Raw genomic sequence first — 19037 nt, forward strand, 5'->3', positions numbered from 1 at the left:
AACAACTTCATTCTCATATTCATAACATTTAACTTTATTTTTTGATATGTGTTTTTAAGTTAAATATAAAAAAATCATTTCCATGTGTAAAGTGATGTGATTATGCTTGCATGCTAGTGAGTATATGTGTGTGAATATTTGTGTGTATAGTATAAATTTACATTTTAAAGTTGTTGAAGTAAGATAAATACCTGAAACTTAAATTCTCATTTAGGATTTGAATTGGTACTTTTTTTTTTCTATTTTGATTCATGTGTCCTTACTTTATAGTATTTTATTTATATAATAATCAGCTTAGTTAGCTGACTTTTATAAAACATAAATCTCTGCTTGTTTTTTTAAGCATTAGAGGTAACCGCTTTCTTTTAGGAAAGTAGTAAACTGACTTTTATAGAGTTTACAGGGATATCTGACTTAATCATTTAATATATTAAAGTAGATTTGATAAACCCTAATTTAGTTTAAAATTGAAAATTTATTCATACCACTCTTCAGTGTCTCAGAACTAGAAAATAATTTTGCCTCAGGAAATATGCTTAATAAATATGCTTATTGCCTTCTTTCATCAGAATTGAGAAGTTCTTTATAAAAATATATTTCCATTCATAGGGAATATACCATGATTTTTATAATTTAGTATGTTAAAACTTTGTGATAGGTGAGATCAAAATTTCTGACTGTTCTTAAGGTACTACTTTGGTTGAATTTCCAAGTCCATTTGAATTTTAGGCATTAACACTAAAGGACTAGGGAAATAGAATGAAATAATATTTAAATCACCTTTTTATATGTTTTTTTTTGTTACAACTGGCTCATTCAGTTATTAATATACTAGAAAGATTTAGCTCATATTTTAAAGTTTTATTTTGTATTGCAGTTTGATACTTGGATCTAATTTTTTATTATTCTTTTTTTAGGTGTATTACCAGGAATGGCCCCTCCTATTGTACCCATGATACATCCCCAGGTTGCTATTGCAGCTTCACCTGCTACCTTAGCTGGAGCAACAGCAGTTTCTGAGTGGACTGAATATAAAACGGCAGATGGGAAGACATATTATTATAATAATAGAACATTAGAATCAACCTGGGAAAAACCCCAAGAACTAAAGGAAAAAGGTATAGTTGTTTTCATAACTTGGGAGGTAGTATGAAAACTATGCTTTTATAACTGGAGTGCTATTTGAATTCCTTTTTAACACTTTTGAAGGATTTTCTAATTACCTAGCCATTGGGTTATTTATTTCTATTGAATTAGTAATGTAAATTTGTTTAAAAAGCCAGTTCTTCTACTTATCTCTTGTCCATCTGGAGAAATTAAATAGATATTTTTTTGTTTATAACTGTTGTCAGGAATTGTATAGTTGTTATTGTCCTTATTGAGACTGATAGTGCTGATCAGGAAGCAATGTGTATGTTGTGTGTGTTCTTAAGAAAAAATTTCGGCCCTTGGAGTCTAGATGAAGAAGACTCTTACTTTTTCATATTACAAGTCCCTGTTCCTGGTTTTAAGTATCTTAGTGTCTTATCCCTTTAAGTGAAATGAGTCAGTGCTGCGAATGACATACAAATTACTTAAAAAACTTTGTCCCTCTGAAGTCAGTAGTTCTTTAAAGACAGTTTCCTGATTGATAAAACAAGGTATTTAAAGTTGAACATTACATTAGATTCAAATCAACGATATAAGTTAGAACATTTTATTTTTATAGTTAATAACTAGAATTGGAATGTCTTAACTCTTTAGTCTCTGGAAGTTTTTAGAATATAATATCAAAACAATTTAGTGATAATATCTTATTTTTCAATAGAAAAACTAGAAGAGAAGATTAAAGAGCCAATCAAAGAGCCCTCTGAGGAACCTTTGCCAATGGAGACAGAGGAAGAAGATCCTAAAGAAGAACCTATAAAGGAGATAAAGGAGGTAAAGGGCCATGACTCATTAACCTGGGAGCCAGCATTAATTATTTGGTACAGTTTACTTGTAGCTGAAAACCCACTTGATACATTTCTAGATAATTGTTAAATATTTGATCTCTTAAATTTTACGGTTCCTTGAAGTTTCTAATTTAATTTTCCCCTTGAAAATCTCATTCAGTTACTTCTTATACATAGAGAGAAAGGGCCTTGGACCAGAGCTTAGACCTGATTTCCAGTCTCGTGACTTCTAGACTGGTAGATGTGAAAATTATAAATGTAACTTCCTACTTCATGATTGTTATTTAAGTTTTATCTCTCTTCTCTTACTGTTGTGTTCTAGCATGGAATGAACCCCCATATAATACTAAAAGAGCTCTCCTTTTTGGAAGCCTCCATTATTCAGTGAGGGACCAATGGTGGCCATGTTTTATTAGTAGGGAAGTAAGCAGAAATAAGAACCTTAAGCAAAGAGAACTCCTTTAATTTGCTATACTATAATTCCCCATTTTTGCTTCTAAGCAGATGGTCAGTAAGTCTGTGAGATAGGACCAGCTGCTACTGCTCAGTTCTGCTGTTGTGGAATTAAGCTTTGTTTAGGGTTCAGTGATTTAGAATTTCCTTAGAAATTCCTACTCAGGGTCTTCCTTTCCACATTCTAGCAACAAACCTTGTGTTGGTTGCACTTTGAGGGATTTACAAAGATAATTGTATTTGTGGAGTATTCAGTTAAAATTTTGTGATATTAATTAAATGGGAGTAATATTTCACCATAGGAACCCAAAGAAGAGGAGATGACTGAAGAAGAAAAGGCTGCCCAGAAGGCAAAACCAGTAGCTACTACACCTATTCCTGGTACTCCATGGTAAGTAGTTACTTAATTAGTGTGTTTTGGAATTTTTAGTCCTTATAATGTTGTACCTGATTGCTAACTTGGTTTATCTTGTAGAAAGAACAAGTACTGTTAAAAGGTGTAAGTCAAGTTTATGTTTTTGTTTACTGAATATTTTGGTTCTTGTTCATTATATTGGGGTTTTCAGATCTAAAACTCAATTGCTGCAATGTCTTTCCCCCTTCCTGGTACTCTCCATCAGTACCTGTTGTTCATAATTAAAGACCTGGACCACTGTGAGATCCTGAATTTACTTTTTATTTATCATTTAAAATTTTTAAAATTTGTTTATATGTATGTGTATTGTATATATATATATATAATAGAACTATGTAAAATGATGTCTTTTTATCTTAAGTGCTGAAGTCTACTTTTCTTTTCCTTTTTCACTTGGTTCTCCCTTTCTTCCTCTCCCCACATCAGTGCCTCCTCTTCTGCTCTGACTTATTAAATCCATATAGTCACATTGCCATGAGTTGACTTGTCTCTTAAATCTAATAATATTTAGATTTCCCTCCAACTTCTTTCCTTGCCTTTTCCCTCCCTTCCTTTTGTAACTGAAGAAATAAATGTTTGTCCTTTAGAGACAGTTTGGATTTTGTTCTTGCATCCCTGTGGTGCTTTTTAATAGTTTTCCATTCCTGAATTTCCTACAAAGTATAAGCAGATCTAGAGGTGTGATCAGATTCTGCTTTGATCTTTTTGACAAGACTAGATCATAAGTGATGGTGAGCATTCCCTCAGGATACATGTATTGTCTCTCTTACCAGCCAGTGATAATGATTCTTGCCTAGATCAGTGTTTTTAACCAGAGACACTTTTGCCCTCCAGTAGACATTTGGCAATGTCTGGAGACATTTTTCATTGTCACAACTTGGGGAGGGATGCACAGGACAGTCCCTTACAACAAAGAATTATCCGGCCCAAAATGTCAGTAGTGCTCAGGTTGAGAAACCCTGGCCTAGATTCATTAAAATATTAAGGGTTGAAAAGTGGTGGTATTCTGTTTCTGTCATTCTGTTTTCATTTATTACCTGGAATACTTCCATAGAGAGATACTTCCTCTTTTCAACTATTTGGCTATCTAGAGGTGCAAATTGTTTAGGAAAAGAATAATTTACCGGTTTTCAGGATACTGAGTTGGTTCTTTCCAAAAGTAACCAATGTGTTTGCTCATTTTCTTTTTTGAGTATTATTATGAATCCATATATTTAAATATATTTTATATATTTCTATCCATATCTATGCATTACAGTTATTATCCTTATTGATGTTTAATTCAGCCAGGAAGAACTTCCCAAGGTTAACAACTCTATAATAGCTTTCTTGCTTTCTGCTATGACACATTGCTCCATACTTAATCTTTGGTATCTCCTGTCTCAGACTGGATTCAGCCATTCTGGTTTCTTTTCCTGGCAAGTGGCATTTGTAGGTGACAGTGTAGAATATAGAGATAGTTTCTGTTACTGAGTGTGATAGACACACAGATAGAAGATACATACACAAACCACATGCAGGTACACACACATCCCACACATATTTAAAGATAAAATATATCCTGCATGCCTACCATTAGTTACCTGTAATTTAGGACTATCACAAGATTGTTACTTAACCTCACTGTCTTGTCTTACTTCAGTATATTCTTTCTCTTTTTGCTGAAAATCATCCTGTTTTTCAGTGATAGCAACATAATTACTTATTTGCTTTTCTCTCACACAGTCATAGAGTAAGAGTACCAACATTGTCACTAACAACATGATTTCTGAAGATAGTTTAAGCTTTTATATCAGTTTTTTATGTTTAGGGTATATCCCACTAGGGATGTTTGGTCAAATTATATTAAGTTTTAAAGGCACTTAGAATATTGTTTTCCGGTACACAAGCTCATTTTGTTTAATAATTATGGAAAATTTTTGCCTCATCCCAAAGTGAAAGCTTCAGAACAATCTATATTCAAGAATATATTCCTGGATTGTGGTTTTTCTGTTTCAATATTGTAGAAAAGAAGGTGGTACACACACATACATGCATACACACACACACAAACACACAGCCTGCCCTGCCCCAGTCTGAAGTTTAATAAGCCTCATCAATTTTCAGTCGCTGATTGGTCCTCAGAGGAATTTTCTTTTGAATTTGTTTAATTGGTGCTTTTCTTCATCTGTTTCTTTTTCTTTTTCTGGAATATCTTTAATTTGCATGTTAGGTCTCTTGGATTTATTACCTTCCAAGTTTTTTTTTTATTTGTAGTTTTTGCCTTGAGTTATTTTTTCATTGATCTTCTAAGTCAGTGAAATTAATTCAGGTCTGGTAGGCACCATCATCACGTGTACTCAGAAAATCATAGTTTGAAAATCATGTTTTTAAAATTTACAAGTCTTTGTGTGTTTTCACTGCTCTTAAATTTCTTTAAGGGTTTTTGTTTTATTCACTCATATTTCATTTGCGTTCTTTAGCATTTCTCTTATACCTTGTGTATGTTTTTTTTATGGTTAGTTGCTTTTTTTAAAATTCAGTTTTATTGAGATATATTCACATACCTTGTGTATGTTTTAGTTATTATTCTTGATCCCCCTCTCTCTGGCTCCTGGGACACCTTACCTTGGGTAGGTTGTTCTTTTTATTTTTTGGACAACTGGAACTTAATTCTTGTTTTATGGGCCTAGATTGTAAAAGCAGTCTGTACTTCTCTGCCAAGGCACCTGTATAAGCTTCTCTGTACTCATACAGCTGTATTTAGTCTTTTATAGGTCAGGGATACCTGATATTCTCATATGGGGTCAGTGTCTCCTTTTCCCAGAGCATCCCGCATATTCTTGAATGCCAAGTTCTTGGGATCTTCTGTTCTCTAGTTGTTTGCCCAGCCCAGAGAGAAGAAGCCCTGCACCTGTTCACTTTGTTGGGAGCCAAGTAAAGTCCAATTTTGGTTATCTGCTCCTTGGCTCAGGAGAGGCAAGTAGTTTGAGAGTAGAAGGGAAGGGGAGCCATGTTCAGATTATGTTCCCAGAATTAGTTATACATACATACGTATATATATATATGAGATACGTATTACTAAAGTATACATGAATGCATAAGAATGCAATATGATGGAATTATATGGAATAAAAAAATGGTAGAATTCCACCATTACAAAATGTCTGTATTAATAAAGGTTTGGTATATATGCTCTCTAGACCTTTTGCTATGTTGTGTTTTATGTATGTGTGTAGGAGTTTCTGTTTGTGTGTTTATACACAATGTGGTGTCTTAAAATGTTATTCATCAGTGTTTTTTACTAAACATGTCTGAGAAATCTTGCAATTTTAGTATGTACAAATCTACTTGTGACAGCATATTTTACTGTTGTGTTAAATGCATAATTTTCTTACAAATGGATAGTTATATTGTTCTTCCCCCCTCCCCCCCAATATAACAAAAGTTACTATTTAGGACATCCTTCTGCATCTTTCTTTGTGAAAATATGCAAGTATTTCTGTTGGTTTGATTCCTAGAAGAGAAATTGCTGAATCACATGATATGGCTGTTTAAAGTTTTGATGGACAATGACAAATGGACCTCAGAAAAGGTTGGGAAGTTGGAGGAGGGGACTGTACTGGCTAATTTTCCAAAAAACAGTTTGAGATTATCAGTTTCCCTCTTATCAGTGTGGAGATACACATTCCTTTGAAATATTTGGTACCCTGACAAGAAAATAAATCTTGTTTTATGTTTCCATGAAGTCCATGTTTATTGGCTGTGGATTACCACTTCACAATTTTTGCTCCTTTTTTAAAAATTGGCTTGTCTTATTATTTTTTTTTTTTAATGATGTGGAAGCTTTTTTTTTTTTTTTTAATCATTTTATTGAGATATATTCACATACCACGCAGTCATACAAAACAAATCGTACTTTCGATTGTTTACAGTACCATTACATAGTTGTACATTCATCACCTAAATCAATCCCTGACACCTTCATTAGCACACACACGAAAATAACAAGAATAATAATTAGAGTGAAAAAGAGCAATTGAAGTAAAAAAGAACACTGGGTACCTTTGTCTGTTTGTTTCCTTCCCCTATTTTTCTACTCATCCATCCATAAACTAGACAAAGGGGAGTGTGGTCCTTATGGCTTTCCCAATCCCATTGTCACCCCTCATAAGCTACATTTTTTTTTTTTTTTTTTTTTTTGGGAGGTCCTTCTATGTTCTTTATTTTATTTATTTATTTTTTTTAAATTCAGTTTTATTGAAATATGTTCACAAACCATACAGTCATCCATGGTATACAATCAACTGTTCACAGTATGATCATATAGTTATGCGTTCATCACCACAATCTATTTCTGAACATTTTCCTTACATCAGAAAGAATCAGAATAAGAATAAAAAATAAAAGTGAAAAGAGAATACCCAAACCATCCCCCCATCCCACCCTATTTGTCATTTAGTTTTTACTCCCATTTTTCTACTGATTTTTTTTCAATTTTTTAACTTTGTTTATCAAAAAATTAAAAACAAACAGGCAAACAACAACCAAAAAAACCCCACAACATTTCAAACAAAGCAATGGATTAAGGAAAACAAATAACCTAAAATAACTACTTTGCTTCCAACATGTTCCTACCATACCCCAAGAAAATTAACAACCCCTAAGAAAACAAAGGAATAAGAGAAAAAAAAACCTAAAATAACTCTATTGCTTCCAACATGATCTTACTATATCCAAGAAAGTTTACAAACCATAATCATTCCTGAGCATTCCCATAACATTGAGATTACCCTCCATAGTTTATCTGTTCTTATTAGATTATCATTCCCCCTCCACTAATTGGTATCTCTAGGTCCCCTACATTCTACAGTATAAAACATTGTACATTTTTCACAGAATTCACATTAGTGGTAACATACAATATCTCTCTTTTTGTGCCTGGCTTATTTTGCTCAGCATTATGTCTTTTTTTTTTTTTTTAATCTTCATTTTATTGAGATATATTCATATACCACGCAGTCATACAAAACAAATCGTACTTTCGATTGTTCACAGTACCATTACATAGTTGTACATTCATCACCCAAATCAATCCCTGACACCTTCATTAGGACACACACAAGAATAACAAGAATAATAATTAGAGTGAAAAAGAGCAATTGAAGTAAAAAAGAACACTGGGTACCTTTGTCTGTTTGTTTCCTTCCCCTATTTTTCTACTCATCCATCCATAAACTAGACAAAGTGGAGTGTGGTCCTTATGGCTTTCCCAATCCCCTTGTCACCCCTCATAAGCTACATTTTTATACAACTGTCTTCGAGATTCATGGGTTCTGGGTTGTAGTTTGATAGTTTCAGGTATCCACCACCAGCTACCCCAATTCTTTAGAACCTAAAAAGGGTTGTCTAAAGTGTGCGTAAGAGTGCCCACCAGAGTGACCTCTCGGCTCGTTTTGGAATCTCTCTGCCACTGAAGCTTATTTCATTTCCTTTCACATCCCCCTTTTGGTCAAGAAGATGTTCTCCGTCCCACGATGCCGGGTCTACATTCCTCCCCGGGAGTCATATATGATGTGGAAGCTTTTTATGTATACTGCTGTTATCCCTTTGACTTCATATTTATTACAGTTCTCTCAATTTGTTGATTATTTTTTGACTTCTCGCCTCATATAAATTTTAGATTTGATAAGGTGAAATTTGTTAATATTTTTATTTATAGCATCTGGATCTGTGGCTTTCTTAGGAAGCAACCCCATCCTAAAATTAAAAAAAAAAATGCATGTATATTTCTTAGTGCTTTTATAAACCATCTGAATTCATGAAAGATAACTAGTTATCCATATTAATTCTAAAATATCAATGAAGAAAAGTATATGGTCAGTATGATTTTAATTCCATATTTTATTCTCTTTCTTAGAAAATGCATGTTATCAATGAAAAAATGTATATGATCAGTATAATTTTAATTCCATATTTTATTATTTTCTCTTTCTTAGAAAATGCATAATTGCTAATGTTAAGCTAAACAGATTGTTCAGCTAAGCAGAATATGCCACTTCCTAATCACTTGGATAATCAAATTTTTTTAGTCTTTCCATCTCTTGGTATCTTTAGATGTTGCTCTTTAGATTACTTTTTTTTAGAGATAAGAAGGCAAATGTAAAACATTCATGTTTTCCCTGTTTTGGGAGTTTTTTTGTTGGTGGTGGTGGGGTTTTTTTTGGTTGTTGTTTTTTTTTTTTGATAGCTCATGGCATTAATTTGACTCTTTTTTAAAAAAATTAATAAAAAGAGTGGTCAAAATGAGAAGCATTTTTGCATCTGCTAAGTAAGATCAGTAAACCTTTTAGCTTCTAGATCTAAGACTCTTTAATGTTTTGACAAAAAATTTTAGAGGATACAGAATTACAAATTTTCCCTTGATTAAGATTACATTGCATAGTTTTAGTTTTCAGGTAGTTTTACGGTTCTGCACCACTGTGCAAAATGAGGATTGCTTGTATTTGAGATGATTTATTTGCCTATAGTCTGTGTTGTATTTTAATGTATGAAAAATATATCTTTGGTCTTTTAGTTGGTTTTGTCTTTGCTGAGAGTTACACAGAGGGGGCACTACCCCCATGTATTATTATTTTTTTTTAATCTGCTTGTGAGTTTTTATAGTTTTTTTTTGCCCCCAACATTTTATTATGAAAAAATTGAACATATAGAAACACTGAAAGAACTAATTGTACAAACACCATATATTGCCACCTGGATTCTTCAGTTGGTATTTTGCTACATTTGCTTTATCACTTATCCCTCAATCCTATAGATCTTATTTTTTTCTTTGATGCATTAAAAGTTGCAGACATCAGTACACTTCATCCCTAAGTACTTTAGCACATATATCGTTACACAGGGAAGTTTGTGACAGCAGAATTCTTTGTCCATGGTTTCTCTGTTAATTCTGGGGATGTCATGACAGCTGTTCACTGCACACTTACCACTAGAGGGCTTCCCTCAACAAGGATTTTCTAATTTTATTTTTTAGAGTTGTTAGCACACTTGATATTTTGTGGCCAAAATGATGTAGTAGAATAGTATCTCCATCTTAACGTAGTTACTGCTGTTAGTATAGATCAAGCAGTGTTTTAGAAACTGGCATGGAAAATTTAGGTTTAATTTTTTCTCCCAATAAAGTTAAACACTTAACAACATAGGGTGTTGTAAGTGTCTCAGTGATGCTAAAGGATATTCTTGAACAGAATTCTGCACTAGTTGGATGAAAATCTACAGTGCTGCTGCCCATCCCGCTCCTCCCCCCCAAAAAAAATTAATTGTAAAGAGAGGTTGAGATTAGCAGCATTTTCTATTCCTTAGGATAATAGATATCTGCTCCATCATTTGCAAAGAAGATTTTGGGTTTAGTTGTACGTTAATCATTTTTCTTATTTTTTATTTGTGTTCTTGAGGCACAGCTGAAGTACAGTAAGTTGCACATATTTAAAAGTTCATTACCACAATCAAAATAAACATTTCCATTACCCCCAAAAGTTTTGCATTTCTTTGTAGACCATCCCTTCCTCTATTTCCATCCCCAGAGATCTCTCTGCTTTCTGTTATTACAGATTACCTTGCATTTTGTAGGATTTTTTACCAAGAATCATGCAGTATGAATTTTTTTTTGTCTAGCTCTTTAATATAACAGTTTTCTTGAGTTATAATTCACATACAGTACAATTCATCTTTTAAACTCTACAATTTAGTTTTTAATATATTCACAGTTGAGCAACCATCATTACAATCAATTTTAGAGCATTTTCTTTACCCATAAAGAAACTCCATGCCAATTAATAGTCATTCGCCATTTTCCCAGGCCTAGGTGATCACTGATCTACTTTCTGTCTCTATAGATTTGCCCATTCTGGACATTTCACATAAATGAAATCATACAATATTTGTGGCCTTTTGTGACTGGTTTACCTAGTTTCTTTCTGCAGTAATGATTTTGGGATTCATCTATGTTACTGGGTACATCGATAGTTTGTTTCTCTTTATTGCTGAGTAGTATGCCTTTTTATGACCACAGCACAATTTGTTCATTCACTTGTTGATGTATATTTGGGTTATTTCCAGTTTTCAGCCATACCAGTTGTGCTGATTTGGATATATTATGCCCCCCCAAAAGCCATATTTTTTCGTGCAATCTTGTGGGGGTAGACTGATTAATCTTTTTGATTAGGGTGTGACCTATTGATTGTTTCCATGGAGATTTAACCCAGCCCAGTCAGGGTAGGTCTTGATTAGTTTACTGGAGTCCTTTAAAGGGAGCTCACACAGAGAGCAGAGAGATGAAATGTCCCGGGATATACTAAGCCAGGAGACCCAGATGCTTGCTGACACTTTGAAATGCTTGAAGACGTTTGGAGATGCTTGTCTAGAGTTCGCTCCGGAGAAGCTAAAAGAGGACAAAATGCCCCAAGAGCAGCTAAGACTTTTGGAGAGATGCTTGCTGACACTTTGAGATGCTAGCCCCGAGTTTGCTCTGGAGAAGGAGATGCTAAGAGATACAAGCCCAGAGACGTTTTGGAGAAAGCCATTTTTTTTTTTAAATTAAATTCAGTTTTATTGAGATAGATTCACATACCATACAGTCATCCATGGTGTACAATCAGCTGTTCACAGTACCATCATATATTTATGCATTCATCACCCCAGTCTATTTTTGAACATTTTCCTTATAATCAGAATAAGAATAAAAAATAAAAGTGAAAAAGAACACCTAAATCATCCCGCCATCCCACCTGAATTTTCATTGGTTTTTTTGTCCCCATTTTTTTACTCATCCATCCATAAACTGTGCAAAAGGAGTGCGATCCTCAAGGTTTTCACAATCACACTGTCACCCTTTGTAAGCTACATAGTTATTCACTCTTCTTCAAGAATCAAGGCTACTGAGTTGGTGTTCTAGTTTGCTAATGCTGCCAGAAAGCAAAACACCAGAGATAGATTGGCTTTTATAAAAGGGATTTAGTTGGTTTACACGGTTACAGTCTTAAGGCCATAAAGTGTCCAAGGTAACACATTAGCAATTGTGTACCTTCACTGGAGGATGGCCATTGGTGTCCGGAAAACCTCTGTTAGCTGGGAAGGCACATGGCTGGCATCTGCTCCAAAATTCTGGTTTCAAAATGGCTGTCTCTGAGGACGTTCCTCTCTAGGCTGCAGTTCCTCAAAAATGTCACTCCTAGTTGCACTTGGGATATTTGTCCTCTGTTAGCTTCTCTGGGGCAAGAGTCTGCTTTCAATGGCCGTCTTCAAACTGTCTCTCATCTGCAGCTCCTGTGCTTTCTTCAAAGTGTCCCTCTTGGCTGTAGCTCCTCTTCAGAATGTCACTCTCAGTTGCACTGAGTTCCTTCTGTTTGTCTGCTCCTTTATATGGCTCCAGTGATTTAATTTAGACCCACCTTGAAAGGGCGGGCTGACACCTCCATGGAAATTATCCAGTCAGAGACATCACCCACAGTTCGGTGGGGCGCATTCCATGGAAACACTCAAAGAATTACAATCTAATTAACACTAGTCTGCCCACACAAGATTACATCAAAGATAATGGCATTTGGGGGGACATAATACATTCAAACCGGCACAGTTGGAGTGTGGTAGTTTCAGATATTTACTTCTAGCTATTCCAGTATATGAAAACCTAAAGAGGGTTAACTACATAGTGCATAAGAATGTCCACCAGAGTACTTCTTTGACTCCATTTGAAATCTCTCAGCCACCTAAGCTTCGCTTTGTTTCATCTTGCATTCCCCTTTTGGTCAAGAAGGTATTCTCAGTCCCACAATGCCAGGTTCAGACCCATCCCTGGGAGTTATATCCTGTGTTGCCAAGGAGATTTATACCCCTTGGGGTCAGGTCCCACATAGCGGGGAGGGCAGTGAATTCACCTGCCGAGGCGGCTTAGCTAGAGAGAGAGGGCCACATTTGAGCAACAAAGAGACACTCGGGGAGACTCTTAGGCACAATTATAAGCAGGTTTAGCCTTTCCTTTGCAGTAATGAACTTCATAAGGGCAGACCCCAAGATAGAGGGCTCCGCATACCAAGCCGTCAGTCCTCAATGTTTGTGAGAACATCAGGAACAATCCAGGTTAGGAAGTCCAACATTTACTCATTTTCCCCCAGCTCCTCAGGGGGGCCCTGCATATATATTTTTATTCTCCATCCAGATTACCTTGAGATATGTTGCTATTTCACTCTAACCTATACAAACCTACCATATCTCACTTCCTATTCAAAGTTCCTTAATTGTGGTGGTTGAACAAACTGACTGTGGAAGTTATATTGTTTAGAAAATATAGATCCTGCACCAAATATCTCTTCCCTTGGTCACACATGGAAGTTGAAGTTTTAACACACAGTCAGTTTCAGCCTTTACCCTTTGGCCCGATTTGCCCTAGTCATAACCAAGTCTGCTTCATTCATATCTAATTGAAGTCTAGGCTCTTTTTCGGCCTTTTTTTTTTTTTTTTTTAAACAGTTGCTGTATGTGTTGATACTGACATTCATATATGCCAAGCTCTAGCTCTGAGTTTCGGGTGTCACACAGATACCTAGTGTTCCAGAGACCAATCAGGTTATACACAAACGGACCAGCATCTCAGCGTTTGGAGATAGCCATTACAATTCAGGAATATATTTGACTGCTGTAAGAGCTTACAATCTAGGGACCATTACAATAATCGTTTCCCTGTTAGGCTGTGCTCTAAGATTCAATTCTGAGTTTACACACTGTAGTTAGTCCATATTGGTGAGGCATTATAGGGTTTACCTTTGTGGAGAAAGCCATTTTGAAATGCAAGCCGGGAGCAAAGGACCAGCAACGCCAGCCAGTGCCTTCCCAGCTGCCAGAGGTGTTTCTGATGCCATTAGCCTTCCTTTAGAGAAAGTATCCTCTCATTGATGCCTGAGTTTGGACACTTTATGGCTTTTGGACTGTAACTTTGTAGCCCAGAAACCCCCTTTATAAAAGCCAGTCCATTTCTGGTATTTTGCATAATGGCAGTGTTAGCAAACCTGGACATCACTCCTAGGTATATACTGAAGAGAAAGAAAAATGAATGTTCAGAGGAACTTTATTTGTAAAAGCCCAAAACTGGAAACAACCCAAATAAATTACAAGTAAAGGTGCTATGAACATTCTTGTAAACATATTTTTGTTTCTCTTGGGTAAATAGTTAGGAGTAGAGTGGTGGATTGTATTGTAGGCATATGTTTAACTTCCTAAGAAAGGAACATCAACAGGGTGTTTAGAGTTCCGATTGCTTATCATCCTCACCAACACTTGGTATACTCAGTTTTTTTAAAAATTTAGACCTTTTAATGGGTGTTGTCATAGTATTTTTTGCTTTTAGTTTGTATTTCCCTGGTTACTAATGATTTTGAGCATTTTTTCATATGCTTATTTGCCATTTTTGTATTGTTTTTGAAGTGTCTGTTCACATCTTTTGCCTATTTTTTTTGTTGGTTTTTTCATTTTATTGAGATGTGAGAGCTTCATATATTCTGGTTACAAAAATCCGTTGATATATCTGTTGAATATTTTCCCCCAGTCTGTGGCTTACCTTTTCATTTTTGTAACAATGTGTTTTAGAAAGCAAAAGTTCTTAATTTTGGCATTCTGTTTGTCATTTTATTTCTTTTATGGTTTGTGCTTTTTGTATTTTAAGAAACCCTTCCCTACCCCAAAGTCACAAAGATTTTCACTTACGTTTTCTTGTAGATATTTTATAGTTTTTAAATCTACATTAAGGTCTATGACCAGTTTTGAGTTAATTTTTGTGTATAGTGTGAGGGTTAGGGTCCATGTTCTTTTCCCTATAAGTAGTTAGTTGATTCAGCACCATTTGTTGAGAAGTCTTTCCTATTTCCATTGAATTGCCTTTGTTAAAAAATCACTTGTGTGAGTCTATTTCTGGACTCTGTTCTGTTCCACTGACTTTTGTGTTTGTCTTTTCACCAGTAGCAAATTATCTTGATCATTGAAGCTTTATAGTGTTTTGAAATCAGATAGGGTAAGTCAATCAAATTTGCTTTTTTTTAAAAATTAATTTGGTTAAGCTGTATCCTTTGCTTTTCCATGTAAAGTTTAAAATCAGTCTATCATTTCCTTCCCCCCCAGAAAAGCCTGTTGGAATTTTGATTTAGATTACATTAAATCCATAGATGAAGTTGGGGAGAATTGACATCTTAACAATGTCCAGTCTTCTAATCCATGACTTTGATTTAAATTTATCTTTCCATTTTTTTAGGTTTTTGATATCTCTTAGCCATGTTCAGTGTAGAGGTCTTGGACATATTTTGCTAGATTTATTCCTAGACATTATGCTTTTTGATGCCATTGCAAATTAGATTTTTTGAAAGGTTCATTTCCCATTTGATTGCTGTTAGTATATTAGAAGATAATTGATTTTTGTGTATTAAGTTTGCATTTTAGAACCTTGCCAAATTTATTAATTAATTCTAGTAGTTCTGTAGAATCTCTGGTATTTTCTATGTCTTCTGCAAGTAGGGGCACTTTTAGTTCTTTTCTGATCTCTTATGCCTTGTATTACTTTTTCTCTCCCTAATTGTAAAGACTAGGACCTTTACTACAATGCTAAATAGAAGAGATGAAAGCAGGCGTCCTTGCTTTATTCCTTATCACAGGGGAAGACAATTCAGTCCTGCACCATCAAATATGATGTTTGTTGTAGGTTTTTCATGGGTACCCTTTATCAGTTTAAGAAAGTTCCCCCACTATTCCCTGTTGGTAGTGTTTTTGTTTTAATTCTTCATCTTTTGGAATGAGAGAGTTTTTCTCCTTTATTCTTTTAATATGGTGAATTACATAGTTAATTTTTGAATGTTAAACTAGTATAGCATTTCTGGGTTAAACCCTACTTGTTGTGGTTCTTATCCTTTTTATATATTGTTGGATTTCATTTGATTTGCTAATATTTTATTAAGGATTTTTGCATCTACATTCATGTGGGATAGTGATCTGTAATTTTACTAATTTGATATGTCTTTTTCGGTTTTGGTATTAGAGCTATGCTGGTTTTATAAAATGAGTTCCATGATGATCTTTATTCCTCTATTTATGGAAGAGATTTGTAAGACTGCTGTTATTTTCTCCTTAATATTTTACGGAATTAAGAAGTGAAACCATCTGGGACTTGAGTTCTCTTTTGGGGGTAGTTTTCACTAACAAACCAAACTTTCTAAATAGCTGTAGGGCTATTCAGATTATTCTTTTTCTTTTTCCTTTGTCAATTTGGTAAGTTGTATTTTTAAGAAATTTATTTTGTCTAAGTTGTTGAATGTCTTTAGGATCTGTGGAGCTATTCCCTTTTTCATTCCAGCTATTGGTGATTTGTATCCTTTTTCTTGATCAGTCTAGCTAGAAGTTCGTTAGTTTTGTTGGTGTCTTCAAAACAACAGCTGGTTGCTCACCTTTCTTTTTTTCCTGCCCTTTATTATTTCTTTCCTTCTGCTTACTTTGTATTTACTTTATGCTGCTTTTTCTGGTTTCTTGTGTTGGATTCTTAGGTTATTAGTCTTAATTCTTTATGTTTCTAATATAAGCATTTAAAGCCATAAGTTCCCTTCTAAACACTGCTTTAGCCGCAGCTTATAAATTTCAGTACGTTGTATTTTCAGTACCATTCAGTTCCTACTTTAAAATTTACTTTTTGATTTTTGCTTTTTACTCATGAGTCATTTAGAAGTCTGGTGTTTGATTTCCAGATACTTGGGGTTTTTCTAGATGTATTGTTATTGATTTAACGACCCTATGTATAACACTGGATGATTTTGATACTTTTATATTTATTGACACTTTTGTTGATCAGCATATGGTCTATCTTGGTATCATGAAATTAAGTGGAAAGAATGTGTATTCTACAGTTGTTGTAGTGGCCTATAAATGCCAGTTAGATTGAAGAGGTTGGTATTGTTGTTCACATCATCTATGCTGATTTTTTTTGTTTGTTTTTGGGTCTAGTTTGTCTGCCAGTTGCTGAGAAGGAGTGGTATTAATTTTCTGGAGTTTTGGAATTGTCTATTTTTCTCTTTAATTTGGTCCATTTTTAATCTTGAGGCTCTGTTAGTAGGCTCATACACATTTTGTAATTATCTTCTGATGAACTCTCCTTTTTATCATTATGAAATGGCCCACTTTATCTCTAGTAATGAATGCTCTTTGACTTGAAGTATCTGTTATTAAAATAGCCACCCCTGCTTTGTTTGCGTATCTTTTTCCATACGTTTACTTCCTGCCTTTCCATGTCTCTCTTCTCTATAAAAGTTACACTAGGTTTATTTTTCAGAAACTTAAATTCTCCAGAGTGTTCCTGTGCCAGATAAGTCCTCAGACCCAGAGGCAACAGCCTCTTCAAGAACATCAACCAGATGTATCCTCCTTCCCCATAATGTCGACACCCCTTTTCAATATGAACAAGTTAGGGTGGTCACTGCCCAGATATCCCTGAAGATTGAAAAAATGATCAAATGAGAGGAGATGGGGGGTGGGGGTGGGTAGCAACAGACAAAATAGGATTTAACAAAGGATTACGAATACTGAATCTTTATATGGTTGTTTTTTTTTAGTTTCTAGGGTACTAGAATAGAGAGAAGGAAATAACTGACATGCTGGAACTGTAACCCATGACGTTCTTTGAAATTTGCTCTGTAGCTACTTGTTAAATTGTACTTTGAAAGTTACCACCTTTCTTTGTCTATATTTCACAATAAGGAAATAAATTTGTGGAACTGTGACCCATAACATTCTTTGAAATTTGCTCTATAACTGCTTGTTAAATCGTACTTTGAAAGTTATTTTTCTGTATATTGTTATATTTCACAATAAAAAAATAAAAAAAAAAAGGTGTCTCCTATAGACAGCCTATAGTAGTGTCTTGCTTTTTTATCCACTGCTAATCTTCGCTTTTTTATTGGCATGTTTAGACTATCGACACTTAATGTAGTTTTTGATATGGTTGATTTAGGTCTACTGTTAGTTTATGTTCTCTAATTTTTGTTCCTTTATTCCCCTTTTACTGCCCTCAGCTAAATTATTTGAAATATTTTTTTAGCATTCCATTTATCTGTTGGCTTTTTGGTGATGTCTTTTAAAATTATTTCTTTAGTTGTGGCTCTAGTGATTACAGTATTCATTCCTAATCTTTCATAGTCTACTTAGAGTTAATATTGTCCACCTGATGTAAAATGTGGAAACCTTGCAACCATATAGGTCCTTTTAACCCCACTTCTTAGTGACCTTTATTGTTGTCTTATGTATTACTACCCACATACATTGAAATCTCCACTAAGCAATGTTGTAATTTTTTATACATATTTTAAAGAACTTAAGAGGAAAAGAAATATATTTTATAGTTACCATTTCTGTTATTTTCCCTTCATGCCTAAAGATCCAGATTTCCCTCTGGTATCATTTCCTTTCAGCCTGAAGAACTTGCTTGTAGAGTAGGTCTGCTGGAGATGATGTGTCTTAGTTTTCCTTCATCTGAGAGTATCCTTTTTGCCTTTGTTCCTGAAGGATATTGTCACTGAATATTGTATTCTGAGTTGACATGGGTTGGCAGTTCTTTTTTCCAGAACTTTAAAGATGTTGTTCCATCGTATTCTGGCCTCTTATGTTTCTGGTAAGAAATTCACGGTTATTGGATTTGCTCCCCTGTATGTATTGCACTATTTTTTTCCCCTAGCTGCTGTCAGGGTTTTTTCTTTTTATTTTAAAACTCATATTTATTTTTATTTATTTATTTATTTTTATTAAATTCAGTTTTATTGAAATACATTCACACACCATACAATCATCCATGATATACAATCCCTCATATGTATTTTTAAAAAATCACATCTATTCTTGCAAGCATTGAGGACTAACATTTGGTAGCCTGAGCCCTCAATCTTGGGGCTTGCACTTACGAAGCTTTTCACTGCAAAGGAGAGGCTAATCCTACCCACAACCGTGCCTTAGTCTCCCCCAGAGTTTTTTCTTTGTTTTTGATTTTCATCTATTTGACTATATTGGCATGGTGTTCTTGAAGTAAATCCTATTAGGGTTCACTGAGCTTCCTGAACAGGTATCTTTATGTGTTTTTTTTTTGTTTGTTTGTTTGTTTTTTTTTTTTTTACCAAATTTGGAGATGTCTTCAAATTTTTCTCTGCCCTAGTCTCTGTCTTCTCTGCCTTCTCTGCTGA

The 19037-nt window shown here is 34.5% G+C and overlaps 1 protein-coding gene across 5 annotated transcripts in view; it reads left to right on the forward strand.

The window, feature by feature from the left end:
* The window catches only part of TCERG1 (transcription elongation regulator 1), a 68974-nt gene that overhangs the window by 20276 nt on the left and 29661 nt on the right, over nt 1-19037 (forward strand). For all 5 annotated transcript variants that reach the window (XR_005211367.1, XM_037801275.1, XM_037801276.1 and 2 more), the window contains 3 exons: nt 918-1118; nt 1808-1920; nt 2690-2778. Coding sequence is in view for 4 of the 5 variants with exons in the window: in XM_037801275.1 (XP_037657203.1) it covers nt 918-1118; nt 1808-1920; nt 2690-2778 (403 nt within the window). In the remaining variant the exon portion in view is untranslated. The remainder of the gene's footprint in view (nt 1-917; nt 1119-1807; nt 1921-2689; nt 2779-19037) is intronic.

The sequence above is a fragment of the Choloepus didactylus genome, chromosome 13 (genome assembly GCF_015220235.1).
Source record: "Choloepus didactylus isolate mChoDid1 chromosome 13, mChoDid1.pri, whole genome shotgun sequence".
In the NCBI taxonomy this organism is placed as follows: domain Eukaryota; kingdom Metazoa; phylum Chordata; class Mammalia; order Pilosa; family Megalonychidae; genus Choloepus; species Choloepus didactylus.